The sequence below is a fragment of the Anolis carolinensis genome, chromosome 3, assembly GCF_035594765.1.
Source record: "Anolis carolinensis isolate JA03-04 chromosome 3, rAnoCar3.1.pri, whole genome shotgun sequence".
Lineage (NCBI taxonomy): Eukaryota > Metazoa > Chordata > Lepidosauria > Squamata > Dactyloidae > Anolis > Anolis carolinensis.
Window position 1 is genome coordinate 20053671 of NC_085843.1, and position 14797 is coordinate 20068467.

The 14797-nt window shown below is 37.7% G+C and overlaps 1 protein-coding gene across 3 annotated transcripts; it reads right to left on the reverse strand.

The window, feature by feature from the left end:
* Positions 1-631: 631 nt before the first annotated feature.
* Positions 632-13458, reverse strand: ccdc82 (coiled-coil domain containing 82). Of its 3 annotated transcripts, none has more exons than XM_016992677.2 (9): positions 13301-13458; positions 8599-9308; positions 8391-8456; positions 7949-8159; positions 7319-7411; positions 7084-7208; positions 4443-4613; positions 2684-2869; positions 632-1751 (listed from the first exon to the last, which is right to left on the reverse strand). In XM_016992677.2, exons 2-9 carry the CDS (start codon positions 9301-9303, stop codon positions 1686-1688), a joined length of 1623 nt encoding a protein of 540 aa, XP_016848166.1. In that variant the 5' UTR covers positions 9304-9308; positions 13301-13458; the 3' UTR covers positions 632-1685. The 3 variants fall into 3 exon arrangements, with proteins under 3 accessions (XP_016848166.1, XP_016848167.1, XP_016848168.1); XM_016992678.2 differs by lacking the exon at positions 13301-13458 and adding an exon at positions 12623-13261; XM_016992679.2 differs by lacking the exon at positions 8391-8456.
* Between the last annotated feature and the right edge of the window lie 1339 nt (positions 13459-14797).

Genomic DNA, 14797 nt, shown 5'->3' on the forward strand with positions numbered 1-14797 from the left:
AGGGGAGCAATTACACTGCGCCACCAAGGATGAATACAGAAATGCATCAGACAATAACAGTCCAAACATTTATATTCTTTGTGTCTTGGTTTTTAGGCCTGTTCCAGGGCTTATTTGGGGTACTAATTCAGTTATATTGCCTCTGAACACAAGAGGCCTATTCATATAAAAATTGGTAATATTCATAGGAAAATGGAAAGTGACATGCCTAGTGACATGGTCAAACCATTGATTTTAGCATTTTTTATTTATTAAGTAAAATAAGCGTACATTTATAAGTGTTTGTTGCATCCAGCTGTCGGTGTTCCATTAGTACAAATAAAAGCATTATATATTCGAATACCCGCTTTCTCCTTCAGTCTACTTTAGCAATTTTTTAATCCAGGGATGAAGAGTTGTTCTCCTATAGATTTTGCTCAGTTGCAATTCTGGTGTTATAGCCAGTGTGGACAATTATGAAAGAGTTGCAGCACAACATTATTGGGTCATAGCTGATTCACGTTGGTCTCAGCAACTGGTAGTTAATGTCTATGGATTCTGGCAGAAATCTTCAAGTTTTACCCAAAGATGTCAGGGATTGTATTTATAGGCTCTGGCAAGCAAAACATGAACGGAAATGAATGGAGAAGAAATTTAGTTATTTATTTAGTTATTTAACAGGTAGCCAAAAATTCCCATTGAGGGCTGAGTGGAAATAGAACAGTATCAAACTGTCAAATGTCGGGTTCAGAAAAACAAAGTGGGAAAATACAACAGAATTGAGTATCTGGTGGAGAGGATATGGGACTTGCCAGCTAGACCCTAAATGTGAGCACCCCATACTGCAGTGTTTTATGACGAGTTTCATTTGTCAGCAGTCTCAATAATAAATCCGTTACTGAAACCTGTTTCAGATTGATACAGTGGGCAACCACAAAAATCCTTGAGAAATAGTCCAAAATGGAAGCTATCAGCAGATTCTGTACAAATCACAAAGTCCTGTAATGCTTTTTTTCTTTCCAGTCATCCAAATTGAAAGGATCCAAGAAATATGATTTGTTTTAACATAATTTAGTGCTGCACTCAGTCTGAAGGGATACTTTAGTGCAAGCTGCAATGTTAGGAGATTTCTCACATTTCAGTCAATTGTGCCAGCTAAATGTAAGTCCATGAATTCTAGGCTTCTAGGATGCATAAACAGGGGTAGCCTGCGGGTTTTAAACAGAACATTTGTTACTGATGTGTATGCTGGGGAAAAAAAGGCTTGACATTTATAGAAGCTTTTAGGTATTGTACTGGTAAAATAAGCATTTGTTCTATAGTCTGTGGACTCCTCATTGTATAGATATTTCATTTTCCCCAAAAGAACCAAAGGCAAGCATTTTGTATGCATTACATATTACACGGAAGTGTCTCAGTATTGAAAAATTCTCTTCCTGAATATATAAATACTACTTTTATTTAGACTATTAAGTTGAGCTGTGTGGTATTCAAGAATAGAGAAAAGATGACTTTCATTGTAATAATTCTTTACATAATGACTCTGGTAATATGAAGTATGAAAAGAAATAAACAGTATGTAGTATCTGTAATAGCAAGCAAGTATATTACAAGGCCCTGGAATAAAAAGAAAAGAAGCTGGAAGGCAGGATGATCTTCAAACACTTCCAGTCATTTCCTTCTTCAAAGGATGAATCTTGGTGGTCTCAGTCTATTTTCTCATCCTGGAAGGAATCTGCTCTGTCCATATAGTCTAGGAGCTTTCTGTGTTGCTTCAAACAAAAAACAAAACCACATCATTTTAGCAGACCTGAATTCAAGTGAAGCTTTTTATTTTCATTTGTTGACAAAGTTCTATCAAGGGTACTATCCATACCTACTGACTTTATTAGTGAACACCTTGCACTTTTATAAGAGGCACAGAAAGGGTAAGTTTCATAGACAGAAGCTAGGTTAATCATAAGAAAAGTAGAGTCTGATTGAAACAAAATATGAACCCTAGATGCTTCTTCCCATAATTTTTCTGCCTCAATTACCAACATTTTTGGTAAAGAAGTAACACCCAGGAAAACATATATTTTATTAGTCATGTGCTAATTAAAAAAAGGCATTGCATGAAACCATGGCACAGATCTCGTTCCTCTCTTTTGCTTAGCTTTGTTCTATTGAAGTATGGCATTCTGTTGCTTTTGCTCCTTCAGCACATAACTAATAAAATATATGTTTTCCTGGGTGTTACTTCTTTATCTCTCTGTCGTTCCTGTGGCTGTTGTAGTTGTTGTTGTTGTTATTATTATTATTATTATTATTTATTTTACTGCCCTATCAACGAAAGGGCATTGTAAATGTACTGGAAAGAAGCTTAATCTACATTTGTTGCAAACCTCATTAATTTAAATGGAACTTATTTTCAAATAACAGGAAAGAACCCAGCTCTTTCTGGTCTTGTTTCTTAAAACACAACTCTGTTAATCATTAAAACAAATCTCTAAATCAGACCTCTTTCTAAGCAAGAAGTATGTTGCGGTTAACTTTTCCCAGAACTATACTTTATGGACTATTAAATCTGCACATACACACACTCATTGTTCACCCTCTATGTTTGAATGCACTCTGCTTATATTCACAAAATCCTCTCTGTGCCCAGATTATTAATTACATCGATTTTCAAAGGAACAGAATTCATTAGTCATTTCTACTATACCTCATGAATCCAGTTATCTTCGTCCAGCTGCTTGAAAATTCTCTCCACAGAATCTTTGACTGATTCATCCCGAATGCCATCGTTTTTTACAACCCAACAGCAATTCTGATATAACTTGTATTTAAAATGCTTCAAATTGTGGTAAACATGGGTACGGTCTGCACATGTTGTTCCAATCTTCAATGTCTATATCAAAAGGTAAGCTGTTTCAGTGGGCACATTTTGGACAATAAGAAAGGTAATTATCTTATTGGTTACGAATCTGATATGTAATAATACAATTCCACATCAACAAGGGTTTTTAATCAGTATCCACATGATAGCAGCTCCAAATCTTCCCATTACTGCAAGGTAATATTAGTGCCAATTGATTCATTGCTTTCTTTCTTGCTATGCCATAACTCACAATTGAGAATGCCACTGAGTGATCACCTGCTTTAATCAGCTGAAAAGCTGGTGGCACTGGGGCTGATGGAAGGTTTTGAATTATAAATTAAAAGGATTAGATTTTTTTTGTATGCATCCATGTAATACCTGAAGTCATAAAGCATATCCTGTTCAGCACTGGCTGAATTTTTAAAAACCTAGTTATTGAAAATAAACATGACAAATCTTGGTTTATACAGTAGAACAGTCACACTAGTGTAAATCTAAAGAGTCACTTCACTTTTGAAAACTGGGGAATTCAAAATTAGGAGCCCCACAGACATACCAACCTACTTAATATTGCACATATGCACCACAGATGTTAGCACACAATTGGAGTTTGACGAAAGGTTGTTTTCAGATATACAATTCTCACATTACTAAACCATCAGTCTCCAGAGTGCACCCATTTAGCTCCCATGTTTAAGTTACTTATTTTTACAAGTCTAAACTAAAGCCAGCACCTCTATTAAGAAATAGACAAATGAGAGATTACCTATACATATTTTAAAAGGCCCACTGTTTTGATTAAGGTGAGCTCTAGCACTGCAAACTTTGGAATTCAGCTCATTAGGATCTTAAGGACAGATTCTTCCAGAGGTACATATAACCGCTTAGCCACAGATCACTTTTTTAAAAAAAAATAGAATAGGCAAGATATTTATGTGGATGTATTTTAGACGGCTTTGAGTCTAAAGGCTCAAGCTGTTTTTACTTAATTAGGTCTACCTGACCAGGTAGCTTCATTTCTCATGTGTTAAATAAAAAAAGTTTTCTGAAACATTGTTAAACTGCTCTTCTTTTTTGTGAAGTAATAACCCATCCCATTCTTCAATGTTTTCTTTGTCTCTGGTACCAACTTTTCTGCTAAAGCAGCAATAACCTGGAGCGTATCTATTTGGTTTACTGTGGTAAACCCATATGTTCGCTATTGTATAGATATGTGTTATTCTGGCTATGTGCAATTTGTAATTCATCTAATAAAGATTTGAGGACATCATAATTATGACCAGCTTGTTCATTAACAGGATTAGATAGATTTATTGAGAGCTATCAATGTGTTGTATGTTCTGTGATAAGTTTAGAAAGATTATCTATTCAATTTCTATGAAACCATACCTGCTTATGCTCAGCTGTCTGATGAATTGTAAAATATTTGTATGCAGTCATTGATACATGCACACATTTTTTTAAACATTCGAAAAATCTATGACTTAAACAGTATTTATTAAATGAACAAGGCTCAAAAGAAACTATCAGAACTACCAACAAGAAGCAAAGTACTCTAGTTTTATAGTTCTCTGCAGCTTTGGGACTTACAAACACGATTTACCTGTTTATCCTGTGACATGAAGTCATCTAATTCCAATGTTTCATTATTGTACAATTTTCCTGACAGAATTACTGTATATTTGCAGTACCTCTGCAGTTCACAGGCTTGACAAGATCGTTTCACCACTCTCCCCATATTTATGAAGACATTAGGATAACTATCCACGCGTTCCTGGAAAATAATATTGGGTTGGGATTCTGTTTGTCTCTTGTTCCACTGATTTAGCTACTGAGTTCTTAGAAGTACTAATTCAGATGCAAATGACTTTAGTCACTTTTACTTATTTCCATAATGTATTTTCACTTACTGTTGAATTACATCTCCCCTACATACTTAGTCAATGATGAAAGGAACATGGCAGTTTTAGTCCTTACCATCTTTGCTTTGCTTTTTGCTGTTATAAAAATCTATTTATAATTATTATCCCACTCCCCACCCAGAAAACACAATATGATAGACACAATTTAAAGGTTTGTTGACTGGATATTCTATTGGTTCTTCATTGATAGTTTAAGAACTCATAGGTACTGCACAATTATTCCAAGGAATATCTGAGCAACTACGAATCTTACTCTCCTGTACAACCTATATATGCTAAGTAAAGCCCCTACTGCCCAGATAGGGATAGAAGACTTGCTTTTGAAAATGGTTAACATTCATCAGTTGAGAGCATAATATGGGGCAGTATGTACACATGGCATGGGTATGTATAGATGGGAGTTCCTGCACATATCCATATCTTTCTTCTTTTTCATGTCAGAGACAAGTCCACATGGGAAAAAGAGGGCAAGTATAGAACTGCTGCCATCAGTGAAGGAAATGCGAGGCGCATGACCATCTTTTTAATGTGATCCAGGAAGTCTCTATTTATTTGATGGATTAGGACACATGTGTCAAACTCCAGGCCTGTGGAACAAATCCAGCCCACCATGTCATTTTATGTGGCACTCCGGATGCTGGACTACAATTCCTGTATTCCTCATCATTAGACATCATGACTAGAGCTGATGGGAGTTATGATACAGTAACATACAGAAGGCTATGGTATTTAGTCAGGACAGTGGGGGCTGGAGTCAGATACAAAGCTTGTGGATACAATATCTGACCTTAAAATGTCCTTTCACTTTCCCTCAACCTCAGAGCCGTAAGTGCTGATGGGATGCAATTCCTATTATTCCCAATCCATACGGCAGATAATAAAACATGATGGGCATTCTCATTCAACAACATCTGGAGATCCAAACTGGGTAAAAACTAACGAGCACAAGCCACAAATTAAGCAGCCTTTCAAAGGCAACCATTAAGGCTGAAGTGGCCCTTGACTAAAATGAGCTTGACATCTTGAAATGTAAGTCATTGAATTAGGAATTGACCCCTGTCAGTAACTGGAAATAGAGTTGGCCTAAAAATGGAAGCCAGGGGTCTTTAACCTGCAAATGCATGACTAAACACCTACTGGCACTAAGTTTACTGAGAGGGGGAAACAAAATCCAGCAGAATGGCTAAAGAGGAACAGCAGTGGTTGAAAAAGAAAAACAAGGACTGAAAAAGCGGAGCATAGCTATAATTTAGGTCTGTTAAATAGTAGAACATCAAAAAGCGAGTAGTTGAAAAATGGAAGCCTTCGACAATACAGTGGAGGAATGCCTTTACACATATGGAGTTGACCTAAACTCAGTTGATCCATAGAAGGGTTTGTCAATCTTTCCATCAATTTAAAAGTCCCACCTATGATGATCCATAAACTCAAGTCAATTTGGGAGGCCAATGCATGTTCTCCCACCTTCAGGAGTATAGAATGGTACAATAAAAGACCAAACAATTACAGTAGTCAACACACATTTCGGTGCCTCAAATGTTAGACCTGTTTCTGGGTATAATTGACTTGCTTTCAAAAATTGCACTAATGACTATGGCCTAAATGAATCGATTTTAGATGGGGTTTTAATCTATTGTTGTTTAACTATGTTTGTGCTAGTTGTCAATTACGTTGATGTTTGGTTTTTTTATAATTTATTCCTTTTATTAGATATGATTATGATGGTGCTGTTCATTTTTATTGTATGCTATGCTTTTCAATTTTTTACAAGTTGTTCACTGCTTTGAGTCCCAACTCAGGAGAAAAGCGGGATAGAAATAAATAAACAAATAAATAAAAGTTTTCTGTTAGCAGCTCTAGTTTTTGAGATACAGAACATATGGCATCTGCCAGTCGACATCTGTTCGGCTACAAAGAATAATGATAACCATGTCTAAGAAACTAGAGCTGATGGTTGGTCCAATGTAACTTTCTAAATCAGTGCCCCACATAACCCCAGGAACAGACCTAAAAACCTGCTTTGTTATGGTTCCGCAACTCTTGAAAACACTTCTGAGTAAAATTATTCCGGCTCTATCAATGTCAACCTTTTTGATGACTAATGAAGACATAGCTATTTATGAAAGGGCAAGCATAAACTGGAATTATAGGCATTTTAATGGAATGCTAATTTTTCATCTGAAGAATTTCTTCATTAGCGCTACCATCATTTGTACTTTTTACATTTTAATTTATTTATTATAATTTTTGTACATAACTAAATTATAGGGCCATTCAAACTAGCATATGAAATAAGAGCACCAAGAAAAAAAATCTTAGTACCTTGTAGCGTTCTTTCCAGCGACTTCTACAAAGTAAATTTTCAAGGCGAGGTTGAATAAAATGGTCATCCAAGTAATGAAGTGAGTTCAGCATCTCTTTTGCATATTTCTTCTCCCTTTCTCGCTCTATTGGATTGTAACAACCTTGTTTATCTTACATACTTATTTAAAAACAAAAATGTCACAAACGTTGTAAGAAAATGGAAAAAAATTCTTAATAAAAATAGTTTGCTTACTGTATAATGAACTCAAAAAGGTAGCATCAAATGCATTGATCAGAAAAGACTTTACAACTCTCTGGAAATGGACAAAGTGCTCAACACGAATCACTGTTAAAAAAGGGTAAACAATTATTTGTTTAATAATCCCAATATGGATATCATAGGAGCCATTGTGATGCAATGGTTTGAGCACTGGACTATGAATCTGGAAATGAGGCTTGAAATCCTCGTTCGGCCATAGAAATGGCTTTGGGCAAGTCACTGTCTTTCAGTCTCTTGTCTCATCTGCACTACCACATAATGTAGTTTAAACTGCATTATACAATCAGTCTAGTAGACTCATATAATGCTGTTTAACTGCATTGAACTACACTGACCATTTAATGTGTTAAAACTGCATGACAATATATGGCAGGCTAAATGAAGCGAATCCCCTCTGAAAAAATCTTGTAAAGAAAACTACGATAGGTTTGCCTTCAAGTTGCCATAAGTCAGATATAACCTAAAACACACACAATTACGATAACAATTGTGATCACACAGTGGATTTACAGAAGTCATATATAATTTCCTTTGTGGATATAACAGAAGTATGATGTCAGAAATATGGTATTTGTTGCTTTTTCCAGCTGATTGCAAACTTACAGTCTGGAATATGCTTTTCCAACAGGGAGCGTTGCTCTCCCCTTCGCGGCTGACTTTCATCCCCAGAGTTTTCCTGTTCTAACCTGTCACCCTCCTCTTCCTCCACAATGAAATCTTTCATACTGTCATCATCTGATGTGTTGCCGAGTTCAGCTTCTGAGAGGGATGAATGGTGAGACCCATAGAGCATTGTCGTATCATCTTCATCAACCTAGTAAAAGTGAAAAGTAAAGAATCTTCTTTCAACAGTTTGTAGAAATTAATTGGTATTTATATTACTGTGTGTACTAGAAAGCATGTTGTGGACAGTCATGACACTCAAACCACACCCATGACACACATACCCGCTTTCACCAACAGATTAAAATCATAGTCTCAGGTAAAAGTGTGATTTCAAAAATAAGAAAGTATATCATAAACCGGGAAGTCAAATTTGGACTACCGTAGTCACAAGCCTGTCTTCAATAAAGTTGTCACAACGACCCATGAGCCAATTCAAAATCAATCCCTGGTTGGAGAACAGATTCAGTATGTAAGTTACAAGAAGTAGTGCATCATGTTCCAATTTTTAAATTTTCATACTTTCCAACAAACTTCCAAAATTTTTCAATTGTAATGGCGTTGATATGCAAACAAATTCAAAGTTATACCTTATGACAGTCACTGTTGCTAAAAGTTCGAGTAGATCGTTGTTGGCACAGTTCCTGAAGTTTCATTAGTCTGTTTTGTTTTCTGTTAGCTATTTCTTCTGCAGGCAACATGTGTTGCTCCTCGTCAACAGGCAGGTCTTCCTCATCCAGAATGCATTTGCGTTTAGCAAAAACCTTCCTAACAATACCACTGTCGTCACTGTCGTCACTGTCATACATGATAGATGTCCGAACTCTTTTACTCTTTACGTTGACGGTATCTTCTGCTTCTTCTATGTCTGTGTCACCACCTTGAGGGCTACCTGCACCATCCATGGTACCACTTTTATTCTTGTTAGGAGTGGATTCATTGTCCTCTTCTTCATTCAAAGCTTCATCTTTACTCTGGTTCAGAATGGATTCATCCTTTTCTTTTACAGCTTCATCATTACTCTTGCTATGAAAAGATCCATTGTTTTCTTTTTCACCCGCAGTTTTATCTTTACTTTCGTTAAGAATGGATCCATTATTTTCTATGCCTTCCACATAATCTTCTGAACTAGTTTCAATTTCTGATGATACAGCACTTTCATCCTCTTCTTTGCTATAAAGCAATATGGAACTTCTCTTAGTCCGCCGCCAGTCAACCCGAGATCTGGCTATTGGTTTTTCTGCTTTGGTGCTTCGCCTTGTTTCATATCTTCTACTTACAGAATTCGTTTCCATAAGGGCTACAAAAATGAGAAAATATTAAATTGTAAATTTGAACTATGAATTTCCTATATTCATATTTTTAAACTTTTACAGAATATTATTATACTTTCCACAGTGAAACAAACTTTTATAAACAGTCGTAAGTGCATCCAATCCATATTGCCGCAAATTGTCTAAATTCAGCAGTAGTAAAAGGACTATCAATGACACTGTGATTGCCTCTGTCTACACTATTAAGAGCCTTTGAAAGCAAACTATATTGCAAAGTATTGTTGCAAAATAAACCCCGTTTTAAGAGGCTTGTCCAATATATAAGTCAAAGGCATTGTCAAAATTATGCAATGCAAAAGACCTTGACACAAGTCCTTAATAGCATCAGATTTGTCAGTTGTGAATTTCAAGTGAGATAAACTACTATACATTTGTAAAAATATGTATCATATACAGCTATGGGACTTATGAAAGTAAACATTGAGAACACTCTTTTCCACATCCTTTGTGGAGAGAAAAAGCGGGGTATAAATAAACAATGATAATAGTTTCAGATCATGCAAGCCTTCTGTTTCCTGAAACCTGCAGCATTCAAAGTGAAAGTTCAGAATAACATTCTATGAATCTTTGATAAATTGTTACTGAGCAAAACGAAATTGAGTCACACTGTTATTTTCAAGAATAAATTCATTAGTGGAGTAGAACCAGACATGAAACAATAAAGTTCAACCAGTAACTGAGACAAAATTAACTGTCAGAACTGCATCCTGAATGTTAAGGAAGCCCAGCAGGCAGAAATTAGGATAACTCCCTATTTCTAAATATAGTTGTGAAAGGTGGATTAGCTGTGACAAGAAAAAAATATCAATGAACTGATATCTGAGACGTGACGCTGGAAGAGAGTGCTATGGTCAGGATGGAAGTGTTATAGAAGTCGAGACCGCTAACCTGAAACTGCCATACTTTGGACATATCAGAGAGAACACAAGGGCCATCAAGTCCAACTGCACTCTACCATTCAGGAAAACACAGTCAAAGCATTCCAAGCAGATGGCCATCCAGGCTCTGCTTAAAAACCTCCAAAGCGGAGTCCACCACATTGAGACAACAGAGCACTTCCATGCCATGAGTTTAACCCAGGTTGAAGAATGCAAAACATCTGGAAGCCAAGCATGGGAAAGAGACTGATAGTTTGGCCCTAGCCTGGGAAGAAGCTGATAACGAAAAGAAGTTTACGCTGGAAGTGGAGGCTGCCTGAAAAAAAAATGGTAAACTGAAGGGGTGGAGTTCCAGAGAGGTTTTTCCTATCTGAATGTTTGCCCACATTTTCTTTAGTTGTAACTTTATGCGATGCTGGCAGAACCTTGATAGCAGTCAAAGGCACTCACAAGAGATTCTTGGAAATATCTTTAATGATAGGTTACTACACTACAGCATATATCAACTTATGTTAAGAACTCATAGTTTCTAGTTTATTGAAAGTTTTCAAATATCAAAATGAGCTTCCGGTAATTCTTTAGACGATTCTCATGGCTTAGTCCTAGTAACAACTATTGTATGTCCTTGGGGTAACACTGGCAAATTGGTCAATTTTAGAAGTTTCCGCTTTCAAAACTTCTGTGCATCATATTTCCAGGAAGAAGTACTACTGGCCCTTTCTACAGTCCTTATATTCTAGGATTTGGTCCCAGATTATCAGTTTATCTCAGATTATATGGCAGTGGAGACTCATATAATCCAGTTCAAAGCAGATAACCTGTGTAGAAGGGGACACAATCAACTAGATTTTAGAGGTTTATCTCCCTGTTTAAAGAAAAAGAAATCAAAATGTTTGGGACCATCAAAACTCAAAATGGTCCCCAGAACACTCAATTTGTAATGGCATTCATGTTTGTGATCTTTTAAATTCTATACTCCTATTGATGATCCAATCCAGGAAGTTACAGATCTGAGTTTGCAAGACGTGAGCAAGGCATCTGATAGGCGTGAGAGCTAATAACAACAACACAATTCTCATGTTTAGTTCTGGTACACAAAGCAAATTCAGGTTCAAATTAACGCCATACAGTAACTAGCTAACACATCACGAAAATTAATTCCAGCTCTAATGCTTCCCCCTTATGTACACTTTCATTAGCCCAGCCAACCTCCTTTTACTACTCAGCCGTGCTATTTGGCTACTGTTTAAACCTAATAAAATTCCCCTATAACAGGCATTTGTGTGACAATAGATTCTTGCGTAAAAGCCTTTTATGGAAAATACTTTGGGAGGTTCATTTGATAAACAGTATATAAATCTGGCAATTACATGGTCTGTTTCCTAATTGCCTGTGTACTTTACTACTCCTTTGTTATCAGCTGTGTTGTAAACTATCCTGGAATGATCATCATTAAAGGCAAGGCACCAGCACTTTGATAAATGAAAAAAAAACTAAACTAATGGGGATTGAAAGATACGGGATAAAACATAGTTTCTGGTTGCTTGAGAGTTGCTATTAAAAAGGCCTAATTCTATTCCTCATACTATACTATGTTTGCACTGACATGATATTAAAATTGAAATAGTCATTAAAACCTAATTTATGTTGTTTGTTCTACAGGTTTTAAAAAAATTGTTTATACTATATCTTTTTAACAACTCCTATGTTTAACTCTATTTTAATGTTTACATACTCGATGTTTCAATTTACACATTGTGTATTTTATGTTTAGCTGCTTTGAGTCTCATTTGAGAAAAACCAGGATATAAATATTATTAAGACCCCTTTTACACTGCCATATAATCCAGATTATCAAATCAGATAATCCGTATTATCTGCTTTGAACTGGATTACATGAGTTTACACTGCCATATATCCAGCTCAAAGCAGGTAATTTGGATTTTATAAGACATCTTAGAAGGGCCCTAAGGGCCCTTCCAGACAGGCCCTATATCCCAGGATCTGATCCCAGGTTTTCTGTTTATGCCAGATTATCTGGGAGTGTGGACTCATATAATCCAGTTTAATGCAGAAAACCTGGGATCATACCCTGGGTTATAGGGCCTTTCTGAAAGGGCTTTCAGACAGATAAAAACAACTTTAATGTAATTCTACCACTGATGATCAGTGGTTAATGACCAGCCACTTTCAGAAGGGACAGAGAGTTTTATCAATGCTGATGATCATGCCATCACTTCTCAACCAGGGAACTTTGAAATGGTTCAACAGAAGCTCTCAGAAGCTTTAGGTGCTCTTACTGCCTATTACAGGGAAACCCAGCTGATTCCTAATCCATCCAAAATGCAGATGTATGCTTTTCATCTTAACAACAGATAAGCATTTTGAGCTTGGCCGATTACCTGGAGCATTGCAGCACAACAAAATACTGAGGAGTCACTCTGGACCGGAACCCCGGTGGCGAAGTGCGTTAAAGCACTGAGCTGGAGACCGAAAGGTCCCAGGTTCAAACCCCGGGAGTGGCGTGAGCGGCCGCTGTTAGCTCCAGCGCCTGCCAACCTAGCAGTTCGAAAATGTGCCAATGTGAGTAGATCAGTAGGTACCGCTCCGGCGGGAAGGTAATCGGACACGACTGGACTTAACATCAGGGGAAACCTTTACCTTTTACCACTCTGGACCAGGCATGGGCAAACTTAAGCCCTCCAGATGTTTGAACTTTTCACAATTCTTAACAGGCTATTAGGAACGGTGGGAGTTGAAGTCCAAACACCTGGAGGACTTAAGTTTGCCCATGCCTGCTCTGGACAGTGCTCTGACTTACAAGAAGCACTGCTTGACTATCAAGGCTGAGGGGGAAAAGGAAGGGGCCTGAGACTGTTGGGCACTGTGGGAGTTGAAGCCCCAAACACCTAGCGGGCCCAAGTTTGCCCACGCCTGGCGTACGGAGTGTAAATTTTCCCCATTCTATAAAACCAGAACCCCCTTAATCGGAGCTCTCAAAAGCAAACAGCATTTCCGTGCTTCCCGCCTCGGCGCCATTTTGCGTCTCCCCCCGAAGCCCCCTCACCCCTAACTCCCACCTGAGTCTCGAGCGCGCCTTCAGCCAATGAAAAGCGGAGCCCGGAATCAAAACGCCCGCGCGCTCTGGCTATAGCCTAATGGCGGTTGGTTTGTTTCCCCCCACCCCTTGAGATTTCGGCAGCCTCCGATTGGTGGGTCTTTCCTGTCACTCTCAGGCAGACTCCGCCTTTAAGGGGGAGGAGTCACGCCCTATCTCTCCGTTTAGAGCGCCTCCAGCTCTTGAAAAGCAAAGCCGGGAGGCAGAAACACTCCCACCGCTTTGACTATAGCAAGATGGCCGACTTATCCTGAAAATCCCGCCTCCTAGATTGACAGCGTGTGATTGGTGAAGAGTTCCTGTCACTCTCGCACGCTAGCCCTATCGTCTCCTTTCGTGCCCTAGATTCACAGGTTCATTTTGGAAGACATTTACTTTAGGAACAAATTCCCAGGATTCCACAACACGGAGCAATGGCAATTAAAGTGGTGTCAAACTGCCTTAATTCCAGTGTGGATGGATGCGTTTCCTAGTACAGTAGAGTCTCACTTATCCAACATTCTGGATTATCCAACGCATTTTTGTAGTCAATGTTTTCAATACATCGTGATATTTTGGTGCTAAATTCGTAAATACAGTAATTACTACATAGCATTAATGTGTAATGAACTACTTTTTCTGTCAAATTTGTTGTATGACATGTTTTGGTGCTTAATTTGTAAAATCATAACCTAATTTGATGTTTAATAGGCTTTTCCTTAACCCCTCCTTATTATCCAACATATTCACTTATCCAACGTTCTGTCGGCCCGTTTATGTTGGATAAGTGAGACTCTACTGTATTTGTAATTTAGGAGAGTTTTATAATGTTTGTGCTGTTGCGCCTTTCGGATGCGCGGTGGCGCTGTTGCATAGCAGTTTATTATTCTGCCAGATTTCTCTCTTTAGTAAGAAAACTTTGAAAGTATTTTTTTTTCTGGAAAAATGGCCGAGGATAATGCTTTATGGATTTGTGGTTAACAGAAGGATCAATGTGTCCAAACCTCTAGAAATAGCTATCGAAAAGGGATGGAGTTTTCTTAGCAAGGGGATGAAATTGCAGGCAGAAATTAGCAGAAGCTTTTCCCATATTAGAGATAAAATCTTTACTTTTTAAAATCAGGCTGAGGATCTTGCAGCCTGCAAATAGTAACTTTTTAAAGTTTTTTTCTCTATTCTTTTATACGGCAATTAATAAAAGGAATTGTGGGTACCAAGCAGGCCATTACGTTTGCAAAAGTTTTCCTTCCACATTTAAACTGATATGTCTGTTGTAATTGTCTTTTAAATGACTGTTTTATGTAGAATCACAGAACCAGAGTTGAAAGAGACCTTGTCCAACCCCCCTGTCAAAACACCCTTGACAGATAGCCATCCAGCCTTTGCTTAAAAGCCTCCAAAGAAGGAGCCTCCACCACCACTCTGGGGCAGAGAGTTCCACTGCTGAACAGCTCTCACAGTAAGAAAATTCTTCCTAATG

Coding starts and splice junctions, on each gene's coding strand:
- ccdc82 (XM_016992677.2), bottom strand. CDS start 9,303: ATGGAAACGAATTCTGTAAGTAGAAGATATGAAACAAGGCGAAGCACC. Junction 8,457..8,598: donor GCAACAGTGACTGTCATAAG/GTATAACTTTGA, acceptor TTCTCCAACCAG/GGATTGATTTTGAATTGGCT. Junction 7,209..7,318: donor CTTTTTGAGTTCATTATACA/GTAAGCAAACTA, acceptor ACAATCCAATAG/AGCGAGAAAGGGAGAAGAAA.